This window comes from Pyrus communis, chromosome 1 (assembly GCF_963583255.1).
Source record: "Pyrus communis chromosome 1, drPyrComm1.1, whole genome shotgun sequence".
Lineage (NCBI taxonomy): Eukaryota > Viridiplantae > Streptophyta > Magnoliopsida > Rosales > Rosaceae > Pyrus > Pyrus communis.
In genome coordinates, this window is record NC_084803.1 from 38,800,756 (window position 1) to 38,820,429 (window position 19,674).

The 19,674-nt window shown below is 36.1% G+C and overlaps 3 protein-coding genes across 4 annotated transcripts; 2 read left to right on the forward strand and 1 right to left on the reverse strand.

The window, feature by feature from the left end:
* The first annotated feature begins 1,549 nt into the window (after window positions 1–1,549).
* Window positions 1,550–5,926, forward strand: LOC137739153 (uncharacterized). 2 transcript variants are annotated; one of them, XM_068478666.1, is made up of 4 exons: window positions 1,550–1,728; window positions 2,270–2,344; window positions 3,264–3,526; window positions 4,529–5,926. In XM_068478666.1, the coding sequence occupies exons 2-4, from the start codon at window positions 2,320–2,322 to the stop codon at window positions 5,681–5,683; spliced, it is 1,443 nt and encodes a 480-aa protein (XP_068334767.1). In that variant the 5' UTR covers window positions 1,550–1,728; window positions 2,270–2,319; the 3' UTR covers window positions 5,684–5,926. The 2 variants fall into 2 exon arrangements, with proteins under 2 accessions (XP_068334767.1, XP_068334776.1); XM_068478675.1 differs by lacking the exon at window positions 1,550–1,728 and adding an exon at window positions 1,739–2,082.
* A 1,899-nt stretch (window positions 5,927–7,825) lies between these two features.
* On the forward strand, window positions 7,826–12,908 carry LOC137743024 (geranylgeranyl transferase type-2 subunit alpha 1). The gene is made up of 7 exons (XM_068482947.1): window positions 7,826–8,219; window positions 8,343–8,503; window positions 8,614–8,718; window positions 9,974–10,774; window positions 10,859–11,039; window positions 11,615–11,801; window positions 12,349–12,908. The coding sequence occupies exons 1-7, from the start codon at window positions 7,938–7,940 to the stop codon at window positions 12,735–12,737; spliced, it is 2,106 nt and encodes a 701-aa protein (XP_068339048.1). The 5' UTR covers window positions 7,826–7,937; the 3' UTR covers window positions 12,738–12,908.
* A 3,346-nt stretch (window positions 12,909–16,254) lies between these two features.
* Window positions 16,255–17,019, reverse strand: LOC137729102 (agamous-like MADS-box protein AGL80). The gene has a single exon (XM_068467934.1). The coding sequence runs from the start codon at window positions 17,017–17,019 to the stop codon at window positions 16,255–16,257; it is 765 nt and encodes a 254-aa protein (XP_068324035.1).
* Window positions 17,020–19,674: the final 2,655 nt, after the last annotated feature.

Below are 19,674 nucleotides of genomic sequence, written 5' to 3' on the forward strand. Positions count from 1 at the left end.
AACCTCACCAAGCTTCCTACAAGCTTGAAATTCCCAAAAACACAAGAATTAACGTGTGCATGAACAGTAACCAAAATCGGGGATCCCGAGTTCGATGTGAAAACGAAGGTATCCTTACCTGAAATGGGTATGGTTGAACTCCTAAGGACCTCACGAGCACAAATATGTAGTTTGTTTCCACGATCCATGAAGTTTCCAAGGGTTATGGTGTTGTCCGTACAAGAAGATAGGAATGGGAGAGAGAGAGGGGGTCTCGAGACAGGTAGGGTGAACAGAAGAGGGGGATGAGGATGATGATGGATGTGTGGCTGGGATGCAACCAACCAAGAACCCAAAACAACCGCACAAACAACAATTATCCCTTAGGGGCAAAACCGTCATTTCACCCATACGGTACGAAAAGTCCGGGACGGGCTGTCACAATGAGCACTCGATATAATATGTTTGTTTATGAGGGATTATGTGATTACCAGACATTAGATGTTTATTTCTGAAATATTATGACGTATTGAATTCTTGTGATATTGCAGGATACATTATGTATTTTCATACTATATGTAGTTTGTATATTTTGAAAACTATATTTGTTTTACGGCGAGGGGTTATTATGTTTTCAAAAAAGGTTTTTTTTACATAGCTTTATTTTTAGGCGCACTCACCTTTGTTTTTCGCCCCTCCAGGTTTTAGTGTCAGAACTTCTGTGTCGACAAGAATTCTTGGCAAATCTTGGTATTGGTGATTACCTTAGATGGTATAATTCTTATCCTACCTTTACTATACTTTACTTATACTCTGACATCACGTGCGAAATGGATTCATTCCCACTCACATGCGCACTCTTGCATTTAGGCACTTTAGGTTTAAATTTATTCACATTTTCCACATTACTACACTTTATAACTTCGTCATCCTCCTGGTGTCGGCCATCATAACTTGATTCGAAGTCTACGTGGATATTCTGGGTCAGAGTGTCACTAAGTAGCATCGTAAAATATTGCCCAATGCTAAATTTTTTTCAATTACGAATTTTCCTTTTTATGTTTGCATCGTATATATATTTTTTTATGTTTAATCGGAGAAGTTGCATTATGTAAGGTTTGGATGCGTGTTACTCATGACCCGCTAATAGGAAACCAAGGGAACGGATAAAGATATGTGACATTATGTGAATGGTCGATAATCTTACAAAAAAAAAAAAAATATGAAAGAATATTACCAATAAACAATGACACGGCATGACGAGAGTGGTTGAAAATTTCATCAAAAATCTAAAGCAATAATGAGCCGTGTATGATAAAACCAACGATGCATAAAAAACTAAAAAACAATAAGCAGAAATCAATTTTCAGGAAAGGAGTTGTACACGGATATAATAAAGCATTCACCTTTCGTCTTTTAAATATTAATTGCTCTTGTCCTTAGTTAACAGGTGAAGTTGTATAAAAAGAATTACTTTTCAGAATAAATAACATATAAATAAAGAGATTCTTTTGAAAATAATACTGATCATAAACTATTTGCCACACAGCTTGCAGTTTAACGGTACTTCTCGTAACAACATTGTAAAAATTCCCAACGAGTGGAAATATGTTGTGAAGTACCAAAGGCCACTGCTGCCAACAACTCCCAAAAGCTGCAAACACAGTTGGTCGGTTATTCTGCAACTCATCTTTTTCTCTTTGCCCATCAAACAAAAGTTATTCCGGCAAAAAAGAAAACAAAATTCAGGTACTCTCTCTCTCTTCTCTCTCCTCTTTCTCCCTCTTCCTGTTCTTGCTCTGCTACTGCTAGGGTTTAATTCGAGACTCATATCACGTTTTCATATATTAATTTTTTGAAATTTTAGAACAAATGTCTCATGAGCTGCTGCTCTTCTCTCCCTTTAAGGAACCCAATTTTCGTTTATATTTTTTTTTTATGAGTTTGGATGAAAATTGAAAACTTTTTTTAAATTTAATTTATAATTTCTAGCTTCTACATTTTTAGTTTATAATTTTTTTGTTAAACCCAGACCTATCTCTCCTCTTCGCGATCCCGAACCCAGCCACTACCACCGCTTCGTCTTTGTTTATCTCCTTCAAAGTAAGTCTAACTACGAATTTGAAATTGTGAATTTAAGGATTTTGATTTCGAATTGGGGAAGAACTTTAGAATTTAGGGTTTTAATTTGGGATGAATTTCAGGGTTTAAGAATTTGCGAATGTGAATTTGGGTTTAAATTTCAAAATGGGGTTTGAATTTCAGAATTTAGGGTTTTAATTTCTGTCAGGATCAAAGTGTTGGGTTTTGATTCTGCTGTCAACAAGCCGCGTGAGAGCTATGTCCACAAACGAAGGCTTTCAAGGTATCCAAAACATTACCCCATTTTTTACTGTTAAGTCTAATATAATTCCTTGGGAAATATTATATTGTTCTTTTCTCTTTTTTGCTTTGATAAGAAACTATTTAGTAGTTACATACGATGACTTGATTTTTATTTTATTTGTTATTTCTATGCCTTTTGAACATTGGATGACCTTGTTAATAAGGGTTGTGCCCAGATAATTTCATCCTTAAATTCGCGGGTTTTATCGCATCTACAGCATGTGGAAATTGTGCGAGAGAGGTTAAGATCATAATTTGATATATTTATGAAAAGTAGCTGAATTCATAAGTTTAAATCTTATTTGATTTAAAGCTGTTATTATCTTTTTTTGGAGACTTTACTGGTGAATGTGGTGGAACTGAACTCTGAAGTGCTTGCCATATTAATTGCGACTGCCAAACTGGTTTTGTAATGTGTCGGTGGTTAACATTGGTTACTCCGAAGGGAAGTAATAGGTGTCTTCTGTTCGGGCCTTTTAGTTTTATGCGTACTCAGGGTTACTTAGTTAACAAAAGGAACATTGAGAGTTCTTGATCAATTAATCAATGAGTGTACATTGTGTGGTAAAACATATCCTTGCAAGTAGTAATACAGGAACAGTTGACGAAATATCATTCTTCTAAACAGAATTATGTCCCACAAAACAGGTTCTCCTAGCAAATTCTACTTATATTTGTGGGGCGTGGTTGGAAAAGTAATTGTATATCAACTGGCCAGGAAATTAAGTGTCTTTCCCCTCGAAAGAAGACTCATGTAGTTTCATGTTGCATATATGTATATTTCTCATGGATTTATGATAAAGGACATAATCGGTGTTTACAGATTACTTTTTGTTTTCTTGTATTTAATAAGCATTGATTTTTGTATCTTCTTTCGTATACTTTCTGTCCGCTACAAGGTGTTTCAAATTGCTATGTATTCAAGAGCCAGTTACAAGAATATGCACAAAAAGTGGGAATGCCTACACCAGTATATGAAACTACAAAAGAGGGTCCTTCCCATGCGCCTTCTTTCAAGTCTACAGTAATAGTAAATGAAGTCAGATACGATTCTTTGCCTGGATTTTCCAATCGTAAGATAGCAGAGCAGTCAGCTGCTGAAGTGGCTCTTGTGGAGTTAGCTAAATCTGCTGATGTTGATCGATCAATCTCTCAACCTATTGTAAGTTGTTTATCCTTAACTGAGTTACAAGTACAAGCTAAATATGCTATTAGTTCTGAGTTGTCTGATCTTTTAATTGCCCTTCAAATCCCACTGTTTTGTTCTCTTTTCTCTCTCCCCTCCTCCACACTGTTACACAGATGTCAGTATGTACATAGCTAGTTGAGAAAATTGTAAACCTCATGGAGTGGTTACTTTCATATGAAACTGCTTTGAGCATGTTCATATAACAGGAAGGAATAAATGGCTCCTGGCTGAAGATTCATGTGAGGCAAATGTTATTTCGTTTCCCTCCCCTTGCTTGTGTGTAAGACAACCATTTACAAAAAGAGGCTATATGACCTAGAAGAGTTGGATTGTATGTGTTTTTACTGCATTAATGGTCTAGTTGCTGACCTGTAGTTGTGTTTGAAAGAAGCTTACAATTGAACGTTTTGGGGCCTTGGTTGTATTCTGCTTTATGTCAAACTACCTTTCAACTAATGGCATAGATAATATTTTCCATTCTTGATCTTATTAGATATGCAGTTGTGGTTTATGCTTGACTAACTTTTTTTTATTTTTTTTATTTTTTTTTATTTTTAAACAAAGAATTTGATTTAGAACAACAAAAGTGAAACCGCAAGAAAAACAAATAATTAAGAATGAAAGTCTAAACAGGCACTAAAGTTATTGATAGAGGATAAGACGTAACAGTTTGCTACCTAAAGCAGTGTGTAGTATCCTTCTTTTTGTTCTCATGAGCTCAAAAGTTTTCTTCCTAAACAACAAATTGTCAGCTGAACCTGACTTCTTGTGCCCTGAACACATGTAAATGTAATTACAGACGTCCATATGTATGTTTCTATTTTGATCCGTATGAATCCTCTGATTGATTTATAATGTCCATTGCCTTTTTAATATTTGAATTGTTTTATTTTTATCTTCAGAAAAATGCATTGGCAGTGCAAATATGCATACCATTTTAATCACGGCTGACCTTGATTTTGCTGTTTGTTCTAGCATGAAACTGGCTTGTGCAAAAATCTGCTTCAAGAGTATGCACAAAAGATGAATTACGCTATTCCTCTATATGAGTGCCAAAAGGAAGAAACCACTGATAAAACACCGCTATTTTCATGTACTGTAGAGATTGGGGGAATTCGTTATGTTGGAGCTGTGGCAAAAACGAAAAAAGAAGCTGAGATAAAGGTAGCTAGAACTGCTCTTTTAGCTATCCGGTCAAGCAATTCTGAGTCATCTAAGGAATCAGTTGGGAACACTCAGTTAACTGTGGTTCCATGTAAAAAAAGGCAGGCAGCACCAATTACTAATTCTGAAGAGACTGCTGATGTTCCTAAACCAAAGAAACCTCGACCTCAGAAGAGGAAGTTTAAGAAGAAACCCACAGGAGACAAGGCTGGCCAGACTCAAGTACAAAATGAAGGCAACTCTGAAGTAAACATGGGTGGTAGCGAAATATCAGGATGTGGAGCCAACACACATGTTCAACCAATGGCTGCAGAAGCAGCACCAAACACTCATGAATGGATGTCTCATTCCCACTCTGAATGGGAACCTGGTTTGATTCCCTGCGATAATGATGTTAATGCTACAAATGGGCAGTCAACAGCTTCGTATTTCAATCACGGTGACAGTCAAACTCATGATCTGGTAGCAGTTCCACTGTCATATCATGATGCGGGAGCAGTTCTTTTGCCACATCATGATTCTGGAGAAGTTCCATTGTCATATGGAAATACGACGCCCTGGGCCACGGAAGCGAATATGGCGTCTGGAGCAGGGCAGGCGGTTTCACATGCAAGCAACTCCGGGGTGCCTTATTTCGAGGCTTCAACTGTCACGGTTGGTATGAAACAATCAGAAGATGAATCCAAGCAAGGTGACAGCCAAACTCATGATGCGGTAGCAGCTCCGCCGTCATGTCATGATGTGGGAGCTGTTCTATTGCCATATCATGATGCTGGAGCAGTTCCATTTGGAAATACGATGCCCTGGGCTTCAGAAGCGAATATGGTGCCTGGAGCAGGAGCAGGAGCAGGGTGCGCGGTTTCACATGTAAGCAACTCCGGGGTGCCCTATTTCGAGACTTCAACTGTCACGGCTGGTGTGAACCAATCAGAAAATGAAGCCAAGCAGGTGCAACATATGTGCTGAGAGCATTCCCTTCTAATCAAAGAAAAGAAATATATATGGTCGGAGAGGACTTATTACTATCTGAGAGAAATGCAGTGCAGTTGTTTGCAGCAAGTTTTTTTTTTTTTTTGGTAAGTTAGAAAGTAAGAATTTGAGGCTTTAGTAGGCTTCGTTTAGATTACGAACTATTTACCGCCGCTGTGTTGGACACAATTGATTGGAATAGTGATTTATGGACCTGATTAACTATTAATCTCTTCTTTCTATTGGGGTCATGGACATGACACAATCTGATAATTGTAAAAAGCGGCCTCTCAAATATGAGAGAAAATTGGTTAGGGTTGTTTGAGCACATGAACTGAAGATTTATGAATGCTTCGGTTAGAAGATGCAACTATAAGGCGGAGACTCAAGGCAAAAGGGATAAAGAAAGGCCTAGGAAGGTTCGGAACAGAGATTGTAAGAAAAGATATTGAGTACCTGGGGCTAGCGGAAGACTTGGTGTAAGACCGAGGGCATTGGCGCTATGACTTGGTATAAGACCAAGTGTAGTGGCGTTTTAGAATTCATACAATCGACCTTAATTAGTGAAATAACACCTAGTTATTGTTTGTTGGTCCCTCAAATGTCCGTAATCGACATGTTGGAGGCTTATTGACAATTATTGTTATGCAGGGGCATGTTTCCAGGATGAGATTTAAAAAATGGGTGAAGTGTTGATTTAGCTCATGAGCTATCAACTCAATAAAAATTAGATCCCTAAATGGGTGAAGTGTTGATTAAGTCACTTGACACACTTAGTTTAATATCGTCATTTTCTCGCATATAAACTCCTAACATTTTGTATAGATTGCGAATCTAACGTCTAATTTACCCTCCTAAATTAACTTACACTATTTTTTATGTAAAACTACCAATTTACCCTTCAAAGTTAACTCCATACACTATTTCTATTTGAAAAACTACCAATTTACTTGCAAGTAACGTGATTTAAATTGACGGAAAGTTGAATATAAAAGCTTTGATTATAATATTAGGGATGTAATTAGAAAATTTTTATATTCAAGGATTGATTTTTTTGAAAAAAAATAGTTAAGAATCTACTTTTCAATAAGATAATAATTCAAAGACTAAATTGACAATTCACCTTTAAAAAATTATAACTTAGTATAATGTGGAGGTTATTATTACTTATAATTGGACTAATTTTGGAATGAAATTTTTTATAATTATTATTTTTTTGATACACACTATTGACAAAAAGAAGGGCAAAATAGTAATTTTATACTTTTTGACAAAATGACGATCATATCCCTATTTTTCCTATTTTTTTAGATAATGACAATCATATTTTTTCAATTTTACCCTCACTTTTGATACACAATATTTACATAAAGAGGACAAAATAGTAATTATGTAATATTAAAAAAATATGCACTTATTAAAAGAAATTGTTCATACACACACAAAGTGTATACTCTTTGCTAGCGATATATTTATACTAAGAGAATATATTTACTCTAAATATGTTTTTGTTGAAATTGTGTGACTATAAATCTAAAACTATTCTCTCCCTCTCTCCTTTCCATTTTTCTAAAAACAAAAATGTGTAGACAAATGCTAGCTTTAAATAAAGATAATTTAGAAATCCTTCACATCTAGAATATTTTTTATTAGACACTAGAAATGGGACCTAACTTCTCTGTCCTCCCACTTCTCATACACATGGAGGATATGTCGACTTCCTCACGCCCTTTTCTTCTATCTTTGTCAATTTTTCTCTCTTCTCTCTCGCTAAAGTTTTTTTTTGGTCACAACAGTTTTATTGTTATACTAATTAGAGATCTAAACAAACCAATTCGAATCATGATAATTTAATTTGATGTGTCGTTTGAAGAATAAATCAAATTAAACCAAACCATTTTCAAATTGAAACCAAATCAATTATTTTTTTTAACAAACGATATTATATACGGTAAAAGATTAAAAAAATGGATTAACTTTCACAATGAACTAGTAATAATGTAGTTCAAATTTGTAAATGACAAGAATCAAACTTAAAATCGTTCACTTACAAAAAAAAAAAAAAAAAAAACACCACTAAATGGTAATAGTCCGTGGCAACCAAATCAAATTCATCACAGCAGTTTTGCAACATTAGTCGTCGTCTAAGTAAACGGTACCATACGAAAAGTCTCAATTCCCATAGGATCTGATCTCACAGCCCCGCAAATTTAAATCCCAAAAGCTAACCGATCCTTCGAGTCGAAGCAAAATGCACGGACAACCTCGCAAACCCGCGAAGCCGGAAGACGAAGCCGCTTCCGCCGCCAGAGCCGAAGCGCTCCGGGCTCTCCAGTCGCACTTCTTCTCCAACCACCACAACAAGGTTTATACCGACGAAGCCCTACAGTTGAGCGGCAAACTCCTCGAGCAAAACCCCGAGTTCTACACCGCTTGGAACTACCGAAAACTCGTCGTCCAGCAAAACCTCGATCGGTGCTCCGAGTCCGATCCCGACTCGCTCAAGTCCGTCATCGACCGAGAACTCAAACTCGTACGCACGCATTTACTTATTCGATTTTCTAAAACTGTCGAAGTCGTGCTTTATTTTGTTGAGATGAAGTTCGAATTCATTGAAATGTTGAATTGATTGGGGTTTTTTGTGTGTGTGTTTTAGGTAGAAAGTGCTCTGAGACAAAATTTTAAGTCCTACGGAGCTTGGCATCATCGAAAATGGGTGCTAAGCAAAGGGCATTCGGTTTTAGACCGCGAAATGAAGCTTCTCAAACAGTTTCAGCAGCTGGATCCCCGGAATTTTCATGCTTGGAACTACCGCAGGTACGAGTTAGTTACAACTCTCCCGCTCGGGGAATGAAGAGTCTGCGATTTCATATTTGCGTTGGATGATATCGGTTTCCTTTATTTTGTTTATTTTGATGCCTTTACAGGTTTGTTGCTGCATTGTTGAACCGATCGGACGAGGAAGAGTTGGAGTATACTAGGGAAATGATAGAAAACAATTTCAGCAATTACTCAGCCTGGCATAATCGTAGGTACATTATAATGGGGTTTACTTTTAGTTTTGAGCTTTCTGATACTCTTTTGTTAACTAAAAGTTTTGTATGGATTGAAAACATTGCAAAACATGTGCTTTATATTGCATATGCATTTTTGGATATTGTGAATGCTACTTGTTTTAATTGGTTAGTATATTTTAAACATGTCAATGCATGTTGCATTGCCACAAACAGTCATGCAGATGTTAGATGAGCAAGTCTTAAGCCCCGTTGCAGAAACTAGAAAGAATAAACGCTGTAATTGGTTACCAATTATTGCAAGACAAAATATAGCAGGAAAAGGAAAAGGAAATGTGGACGGAAGCTATTTTATTGGTTATCCATGTTTCAGTTTTTAAAAACCGTGGACTGAAGATTGAAACAAATAATCAAATTTTGGGAAGTATCTCTTCATTACAGCTAACTTCTTTTCAGATTCACTTAGGGCATTTTAGTTAACAGAAATAGGAGCAGGAAGGATTGGGAGAAGTTAAAAATAGGGGAAATAAGGAAACCGAATCGGATCAACTAGTCCCCCCTAGTTGATCTAATTTTTTAGGTATTTGATTGTGGATTTCAAGGGAAAGCTCACACTTTTCCGATTCCACATGTGTTAGTAAACACATGAAATTTAAGAAGTGAAAGGATTCCCTTACCTGTATGTTAGTAACTGCAGTCTGCAGGGAACTAAAGAATAAAAATGACTTCAATTCCTATTCCTCCCCTTAGTCGAAGAGAATTATAGTCATTTAGTTATATTTCTCAACAATGTTTAGAAAAATGTTTTGTTCCTCTCTCCTTTGTTATTTCCAAGAATGTGGAGAGAATGTATAGAGAAAAAAAAGTTTTCATACCTTTGTCACTAATTGCTTTCTGCATATGTTACATATGTAAATGAAAACGACTTTCTTTCCTCTGCTTATTTACAAGCCAAATGAAGGCAGTCTTTTCAAATGTTGAACTGAGTATGTTGCCTGTTATATTATTGTAATTTACTTTGTTTCCTAGTGTGCTGATCACACGACTTTTACTAGTAATCTTCAGGCTACGTCAAATTGAAAGATAATTATGTAATTGCATCAAATAATTTTATCTTCCTAAGGATTCCTTTAGTTGCACTATATCTACTCGTTGGTTGTCTTACAAAAAAATTGCAACAGTGAGAAAAGCTAAATTTTTTATTGTAAGTTTTATCTCATGAAACATGTGTATTAACTAATTGAATATATTGGGGAAATTGCGGAAATTGCAGTGTACTCCTGTCTAATTTGATGAAGAAAAAGGCTCAAGGGTTTTTCCCAAAAGAGAAGGTTCTGAACGATGAGTATGAGCATGTACACGGTGCTATTTTTACGGATCCGGATGATCAAAGCGGTTGGTTTTATTATATTTGGCTTCTTGATCAAACGATGAAAACAGATGCTCCTCTTCTTGTTTCTTCGTGGCCGGCGCATGGTTCTAATGTAATTTTGTCGAGAAATAGGCATGCAAGTGACTATTCTTCGTCTCCATTTGGTAGTTTCCATTCTGATTCAGGAACAGTACCACTGATTATTTATTTCAATCAAGCTGTTGAAGGTGTAAACTCATCCAGTATAACCATTGAATCTTCATTTTCCACAAAAGATCTTGTTTGGAAACCAGTCTTACAAAATAACTCCCAGCTCTCCCAAGTTTGGATTACACATATTAAATTTCCGGATGCAAAGCCCCAGTCTTCAGAAGCTTATCAGCTGAAAGTTAGTGTTGGGCAGACTCAGGGTCTCATTTCTGCAAGTGGCTTTCATTATAGCCATCCTACCCAGTTTGCATTCAAAGTGTGTGTATGCCCTATTGAAACTGAACCAGCAGAAAAGCAGGGCGAGGACATAGTTTTGTGGACAGATGAAAATTTTCATGCGTACCAAACACAATCTCAGGAGCCACATGAGGTAGTTCCTATTGGTCAACTAAGTATTAATGATGTCCATGAGCCAACGGCTTCAAATTGGCGTGCAGAGAGTATTGCTAATGAAATAGCACTCTTCCGAGAATTGGTGTCAGAGATAAATTGGTAGACCTCCAACATTTTATGAGAAGCTTTAATGTTTGAAATTTCAACAGTGTTAATAATCCATTTTTGATATAATTTTTGCAGTAAAATTGGAAAGCTTACACTAGCAAGGCTATTAACAGCTCATGATGTTATCCTGTCTCCGTGTACAAACAAAATGGTCCACTCTGACGAAGTTCTTCAACTATATACTGACTTAATAAAGTTGGACCCATCACATTCTCAGTATTACAAAGACGAGCACAGCTTAGTTTTCCTGCGGAAGGTAATTATCTCTTCTCCACCTCTTGTAGTAGGTTATGATCCTCTATTCTTTCAGGGTGATGCTGTTGCATGTGCATCTGGATTTATATTCTTCTTCTGTGACTGTATCAGTGGGTGAAGGTCCTGACCTATTTGTGGATTACACCGACTCATAGATTGTAATTAAATAATCTAATTTCTTCAGCGGTAAAGCGTATACATATGGTGATGCTGCTTATGTCCTGTCTTTTGACTGAGTACGACCAAATTGGGTAACATGGGATCCTGGCTGATAGAATGGATGCTATACTTATGCTTGATTATTTAATTTATGAAGTGAAAAATATCTATTTTTGTTAGATTAGACCATGTTTATGACTGTTATAAGTGGTCTTTTGCTGAGACTGGTCCAATATAATGTTGGTATTTGTTTATAGAAGCCCCATTTGAATTTTGATAGACAACTATTTTTGTGTTCTGTGACAATTAAGATTTATTTGGATGTCATTAAACAAGAACTTATTAAAACTTCCATTTACTTTAGGTTTCCCATTTTTTGAAGTTCCGCCGTTTGTTACATGTTTATAACTATTGCAGGTAACTTCCAATAGGGATTCTCTGCTGAGATATTGCTTTAGCCCAAAAAACTTGGTTTCTTCGAGCATTGGTAATGATATATGCCTACGACTAAGCAACTTATCATTATCGCGGATGGGGTCTGTTGAGAAATTACTGTGGGTCCGAATGCTGGACCTCAGCCATAATGAACTTCATTCACTTGAAGGTATACTTCTTTTGCTCATGTTGTGCATCTTATATGCCTATGTGATCTCCACATTTTTATCCAAGTGTTTTCCTCAGATTTATGGAAAAGTGGTGATTTTATAGATATAGTGTTCGTTAGTAGTTTTCTTTGGGCATTCAGTTCATGTGGGGCTGATATAGTTGGGAACAAATTCAATATTTAAGGGGTTGCCTTACCAGAAGTATCTAGGAAGCGTGTTGGAGAAAATCACCATGATTAGAATTTTGATTTTTCAAGCATTCTTTTTCTTGCTAGCTGCTGGACTGTAGAAAATTCTTAAACAGAGAAAAATGGGTGGTTGCACCTGTGGGACAATGTGAGGAATTTGAACAGTCCTAAACATATATAGAGGGGTTGTCTTTGGTTTTCACCTGATCTGAAGGCACTAAAGCCCTAAGTTGCACGGTTATCTCTAATTTAACAAGGCTTTGACTGTACATTATGCATCCTAGTACTCAATAAGCTTTGCGGTTGATTGTTTTTCGTTTAAGAGGAAAAAATGTCTTATACTTGGACCTTTGGACAGGGTTGGAGGCCATGCAGCTTCTATCTTGCTTAAATCTGAGTAACAACAAGCTCGGCAGTTTCACTGCTCTGGGGCCTTTGAAACTGTTGAAGTCACTGCAGGTTTTGGATATCTCGTACAATGAGATAGGTTCGCACACTATCGACACGACAAGGTATCAATGTTCTACTCCTCTTTCTCATACAGAAGAAGCTAGTTGGAACAATGAAGAAATTGTAACTGGGGGAGCCGATGTGAAAAGTTATTGGGAAGCTTTTCTGATATTTAAAAGCATGAGCTTGACGCAGTTAGTCACTGTGGGAAACGCAATTTCTGGTGAAAACTTCAAGTCGTTTGTGGTCAAGTGTGTTCCTACACTCGAGTGGCTGGATGGCGATAGGTTGCATTGACCTTTAATTCCGTCTATTTTTACAGTGAAGAGTACCATGTACTGATAGTTAAACAAAGAGAACACATGATACATTGCTAGTTTTGACCCAAATTATTAACTCGTCGGTAGGAGCATAGACTGCAGGTTTTCAATTGTCTTATGTTCTGGTGAAAATGTGTTTTTGTGTGTTTCACGAATATGCGTTATATGGAATGCGTTTACTTTGCAGTCACGGTGCATTGGTTTTGCCTAGTTTTGATTGAAATTGTTAGGTAATTACAGGGTAGCGACCAAATTTTCTGGAACGATTATACTATTACAAAGGGAGGTCGTCGGACATGGAAGAAACCGATCGAGTAAATGCTACCCAGAATAGCATTGAAGTAGAAAAGGGCGGTGGCTGCAGCGCGGACAAATGACGGAACTGTAGAGACCTTGAAAGGAAGAAATGGAGGAATTTAACTGGCAGGGCGATCAAGCCATCTTGCATTCTTCTTGCTGCGGTGGCTTGTATTTGAACTGCACGGCAGATTGCAGAAAAATATCAGAACGCCAAATAGTGAAACCAACAATAAACGTTTTTGCTAAAGCACAACCGGGGGAGGATATAATATTACTATTTCAAAACTCTTTCAACGATGAGAACAGATGTATTACTGGACTAAGAATTAGTTGGTAACAAACACGTGTTTCAGCTAGAAATCAAATTGTGCAATGTATGAGATAGCCTACGAGATATTTTGAACTCACCAAAACCTTGTGCAAGACTGTCGCTGTTAAGTTGTTCCTCCAAATTCATTGGAATCCCATGAAAGCAGGAGCTGAGAATAACACCTGCAAACAGCCCTAATAGGGCATGAAGATAAATAGCCTTGTTCATTTTGTTTGACTTTGATACCATACTCTCTCTCTCTCTCTCTCTCTCTCTCTCTCTCTCTCTCTCTCGATTTGTGTGGGTGGTTTTAAATTAGCTCAGAGGTACTCCTTTTATATAACACCGAGATATTTGAAGCTCTTGCTCCCAACATACTCTTTGATTCTTTCAGTTAGTCAAGTTTTTGGTTTAATAATGATGGGAAGCTTCATTGGTCAAAACCATTTGGCCCCTCCTTGATTAAGGGCGCGCGCGCGCGCGCACACACACACACATACACATACACATACACATATACATATATATATTTATATGTGTGTGTACTCGCGTAGATTTGAGCGTAACCAAGTTAGTTAAAACTGTATAATATTTCATATATTAACTTACTGTTAAATTAGTCCATCAACAATACTAAATTGGCCTTGATAATCAATCATAGGCGGTGATTAAAATTTAAAAAAAAAATGTTAGAGAAATTATGTTTTAAGAACATATTTTATATACAGCGTGATGTGGTGATAGATAGTTGAATTGTTTTGTAATGATTGTAAGAAAGAGTTACAACCATCGTCACATCATGTGTGATTTACAAAATATGATTCAAGCAGATAATCTCTCTAACACCATCCTTACAAAATATGAGTAATAAGGGAGTTGTTGTGGACTCTTGAGGAGCACGGCGTGAAGGTGTCCACTCAGATATGTTTGGAGACATAAAACAATGAGAAACCTCTTTCTTGGAGAGGAAGCATGACAAAGTCAACACCCCCAATATTGTGTGTTTTTTATGATCCAATATTTGATTTGTTGGGCCTAAGTTCGATTTTGGTCCTTACGAGGGTGCAAGATTGGCAATGGGAGGGCTAATTACATTTTACATACTAGATTTTAATTTTTTTCACATCACACTTTGGAGTTTTGAAATTATTTCAATTTACACATTCTATTCCTCATACATTAAATTGAATAGGCTTTTTGTCAATATAGTGCAAAATGTGGCTTGTACGTTAGTTCATATAAGGATCTCAAGCTGATTATGTCATCAGCTTAATGAATTATCATACATTCAATCCCATCAAATGCAGAAATTGATGCAATTTCAATACTTTATAATGGAATAGAAGAAAAGTAGAACTTCGTGACCTATTTTGAAAATCATCTTAAATTTGAAGAGTGTATAATGTAATTAACCTTTGGCAATATAAGACATAGTGGACCGACCACTTTGGTGCCATAACATATAATTATTCGTGATTACACACATAATAGGATTTGATAGAAAGTAGGATATCGACATTATATATAGAGTAAAATCTTTGTATAGTCATAATGCTAGGATTAAATCAATTTTATAACTATAGGGAGGTTATTACTTAATAGAGGTTTTTTAATTAAAATTTTTATTATTATTAAGGGGAGGGGAATTAGAGGAGTGATTGGGAGTTTGGAACCTAAGACCCATGGGTAAAACTCAATATTATATCCACTAAAGTATTGGATCACGTGCAAATAAAGGTGTTTTTTACGTAGTTATTTATCCTTAATGAATGTGTCATGGATACAAACAATCACATTAGTAGTTGAGCATTCTAATTCCAAGCTGTGACTTTGGAAAAAAGACAACCCAATTTGTAAATATTTTATTTCTCATTCCAGAAAAAATGTTTATTTCATCTTAAATTTTTATTTGTAACAATATCGCATATGGTTTTAGTTATTGACAACTATTATTATGTGGGCGAGTTTCTTAAGACAGCACCTAGAGAATTTATAACTTATAATGTGGAGTTTATTCTTGTATATAACTGGCTCAAATTGGGACCACAATTGTTTAAGACTACTTGAAGGTTATTTTTCTTATGAATATGTTTGGCTACTTCAGGATGAGTAAGAATTCATATTCAAAATTATCATTTTTTATTTACAGAACTTTGTGCTTATAATTTAAACCATTCATATTCTAAATCATTATGTAAAGATCATCTCTACAAAAAAAAAAAAAAAGAATTAGAACTAAGGTTATTAAGTTAATCAATTGTGGCAAATAGATAGACGATTCGTAACACTTTTTCCATTTCAGTTTATTTGTTCTTATATAATTGGATGACTAAACAACCTTAGTTTTAATGGATTTTTTCCAGATATGATTTGTATAAAGTGAGTTATAATATAAACAGTATGAATCATAAACATGAACGTTTATAAACCAGAAACCAACAATTTTGAGTAAGAACTCCTTATCATTTTTTGAGTAGCCAAGTATTATTCTTTATTTATAGAAAGTCATGGTTCTATTATAATAAAGATTGTATTTGCATATGTACACATCTCTTAATGAATAAAGAATTTTCACCGTATAAATATTGTAATTGAAAACGGTTTAATTTCTTAATTTTCATTTGAAGATAATTTCTACAAACAATCATTCGAATAAGAGATCATTTATGTAATAAGTCGATGATATCAAATAATATTGAAGAATACAAATATAATATAGTAATATTAGAATTAAAAGTTGAAACGATCATTTGATGTGATCTACTTTTATTACATAGAAAAAAAAAAAAACGAAGAGTGAACAACACACTGCTTTCATGCCTCACAATTGAAACCCTTACTGTGGTTTGAGGCTGAATTATAAAAACAGTAATACAGAAGCAAATTAAGGGTAAAAGGAATTATTAGACCAAATAGCATTAATCTGGCTGTGGTCCGCCGGAAATGGCAGCATATGCATCTCATCTCCACCACCAAGCCCTGCCATATGCTGCTGCTGATGATCTTGTGGGACGTTCATCATGTCCATGAACCACGGCTGCTGCTGCCTCTGCATTGCGGTGTCCATGTTATTGTTCAGCGCAAAACCCTGCTGCCTCTCCCCTCCACACTCCGCCGCAGTTGCAGCAGCTGCAGGCAGCGCCGTTGGTTGTAGTTGCACTTGGCTTTTAGATTCCTGATCATTTAGAATCTTCATCCGGTTGTGGATCTCCTTCAAATTTTGTTCAACCAGCCACCCCAAATCATTCAAATCAACCATGCTCAAACCCTGGAGGGACTTCCCAGTCAGACTCTGGAACATCACTCTCGTCATCTCCTTCTCGCGGTTCTCCTTCCTTTGCTTCTTCAATTGCTCGTTGGCCTTGGCGATCCGCTGCCGCAGAAAACTCTCTTGGTTCACCATCTTCTTGCTCTGCTCCATCTCCGGCATGGTCTTGAACTGGGCAAGAACCCGCTGGACTCCCAACGGCGATGGCCAGACCTCCGGTTGAGAGTCATACGGGCTGTAAATAATCGCGCACGCCTGAACATCACAAAGGGTGCTGAGTTCACTCACCTTCTTCATCAAACCCTTCTTTCTCTTCTTGTACGTCGCCTTTCGCGCTGAGTCGTTGCTGATGTAGGTCAGTTTTACTTTCTTTCTAGTCATGGCTCGTCAGAGAAGAGAAGAGAGAACAATCTAGAGAAGAAGGAAGCTTTTGAGGGTTTGCTATGATATACCAGAAACTGCCGATGCTCTATATATATATATAGCAAGAAAAGGGCTACCTTACTCACCTGGGAGATATGGTTTTGAATGAGAATTAATTCAGGAGATTTTGTGTCGTATGGTACATTGGATGGACAATCATCAAGCTACTATATTAGAGAATTTTTTGTCTTTTATCATGCAATATTCGCTGAATTCATTCATACACTGAATTTCTTATATTCCATATTTGTTAAGGAAATGGAATTTTCACATAAATGGAAATTTATTGGTGAGTTACATTTGTAGGATAATATCAAATCTCTGGCAGATTCTATTAGCAAAAGAAATTTTGTAATTTGCAATTTTTGTTGATATTCATGGGACTTGTTTATCCAACCTTGTTCTTTATCTGGATTAATCTTGTCTGTTAACTTTCATACATGCATGCATGCACACCAGAGATGGTCATTTCTCTGTATTTGGTAGTCACTTATAAGGTAGTCAAAGCTCATTCGTGTTACGAGTTTTTCTATTTTTTAATTTTTTTGGTTTCTTTTTGTGTTTAAGAGGTTAAGATACTTGTCCTAATTATTCATATACTATTTCTTCACAAATTTCATACTATACACACATTCAATAATAATTTTCAGGCGAAGTAATACTATGTCTTCACAAACCTTCAGGCGGCATTATTGACGGTTGTGGCTGTGGTGATAGTGGTTGCAGCTGTTGTTATGGTGGTGATAGTGGTTGTAATTGTTGTTATGGTGGTGATGGTGGCAGTGGTGGTGGCAATGGCAGTAGTGGCGATTTTGATGGCAGTGGTGGCGGTTATGGCGGTGGTGGTGGCAACAACAATGATGGTGTAAAGTTAGTGTTTGTAGTGTTAAGTGGTGGCGGTGACTTTGTTCTCCAAGAGAAAAAATGAGTGTAGAAGGTTAAAAAAATGTCATTTTTAAAAACTAATGAGGGTTTTACTGGAATTGAGATACTCATTAAAGGCTTAACTCCGATTTTTATTAAAAACCAACTTTTAAAAGCAACCTACATGTTGCTTTTAAAAGTTGTTGTTTGACGGCCTTTGCATTTAAAATAAACGTGATATTTTATTTTTTCCACACCACTCTATTATTGCTTAATTTTAAAGTGAAACAGTTTTTCTGTAAAAAAAAAAATACCAAAGGGGACTTAAAAGAAAGAAAAAAAAGTCCGAATTTTAAATTTATATGCGCCAATTCCCTTGGATTCATTATCACTTATGTTAGAAGAAGAAGTTTGGGGGGGGGGGGGGGGGGGGGGGACCTTTGAATTTGAAGGTAACAATTCTCGACTTTAAATTCGATATAAATAGTTGTCATTTCTAAGGCATCGTTTTGTATTGTATTTTTCACTAAAATCTACTTCACTTTAAATTTAAGAGAAATTAGAATCCCCACCTCCAATCTTGCAATTTTTTAACTAAACATCTATAGGATTTTGACTTTTTGTTAAACTTTTGAACTATATGATTAAGAGCATCTTTAAAGAAGATGTCAAAATGTCCATAATAGCAATAACGGTAAAAAAAGGGGCGTGATATCCACACTCTCCATTTTACTTATAACACACCTTTTTAATTTTCGGCTGTCGGATCTGATAAATTGAAGAAAATCAACAGATATAAATTATCAAGGGGTGTGTGAGAAGTAAAATGGGGTGTGTGGATAGCACACCCCTAAAAAAAAAGACAAGGACTAGTGTTTTCCAACTGAAATGCCAATTTCTATGTGGCATGACATGAAATAGCAGCTAAGGAGTTGCTATCAAACTTAACAGGAGCTTCAAATCTATTTCTAGTGGATAATAATTTTTTATTTTTATATAATTTTTGTTTTATCATTTGTTTTAAAAATACTAATTGCAATTATGAAAAGTAAATAATGCAATCAATAATAGTTTAAATTTGACATATCAGTTGGAGAACAAAATTTACAAAAAGATTAAAGATCAATATGTCACATAAGCCTTCAAATTTAAATTTTGTGTTTAAAATTTGACATCTATTTTGGAGATGGTCTAAGATGCTTTAGCTTGACTCCATTCCAACATAATTAGAGCATCTCTAGTGGAGTCCCTAAATATGGACAACCACTGTATAAAATGGGTATAAAACAAATATAAGGACAAAATGAATCTCCAATGGATCGGAAAGTTGAGAATACTAATACCTAAGTAATCTGGTGGAGCCAGTAACTCTGACAACAACACAACTGCTTTGACGAGCATAGTAGAATCCAACAAGGATAGAAATTTATTGGGGGCAAGTCACGTAGAAAAAGCACAAGCACCAATTCCAAAACAGAACAACGATCATACTTCCAAGCTAATGAGCAAAGCGGGTTTGGTTCTATGCGGACCAACACCTCATTGCAAGTTCGACTCATAGATTACTCATCTAAAGTCTACAATAAGCTTTTCATGCAACTCAATCGATGTTCACTAACACTTCGACTGAAGCTAGTGTTCGCAAAGCTCTGGGGACAATGTAGTCGTGCCTTAAACCCATTATGTGCACTTGGATGACTGATAACGAAAGTCGACTTTTCAGATGAACTTCATTCAACACAAGGAAAA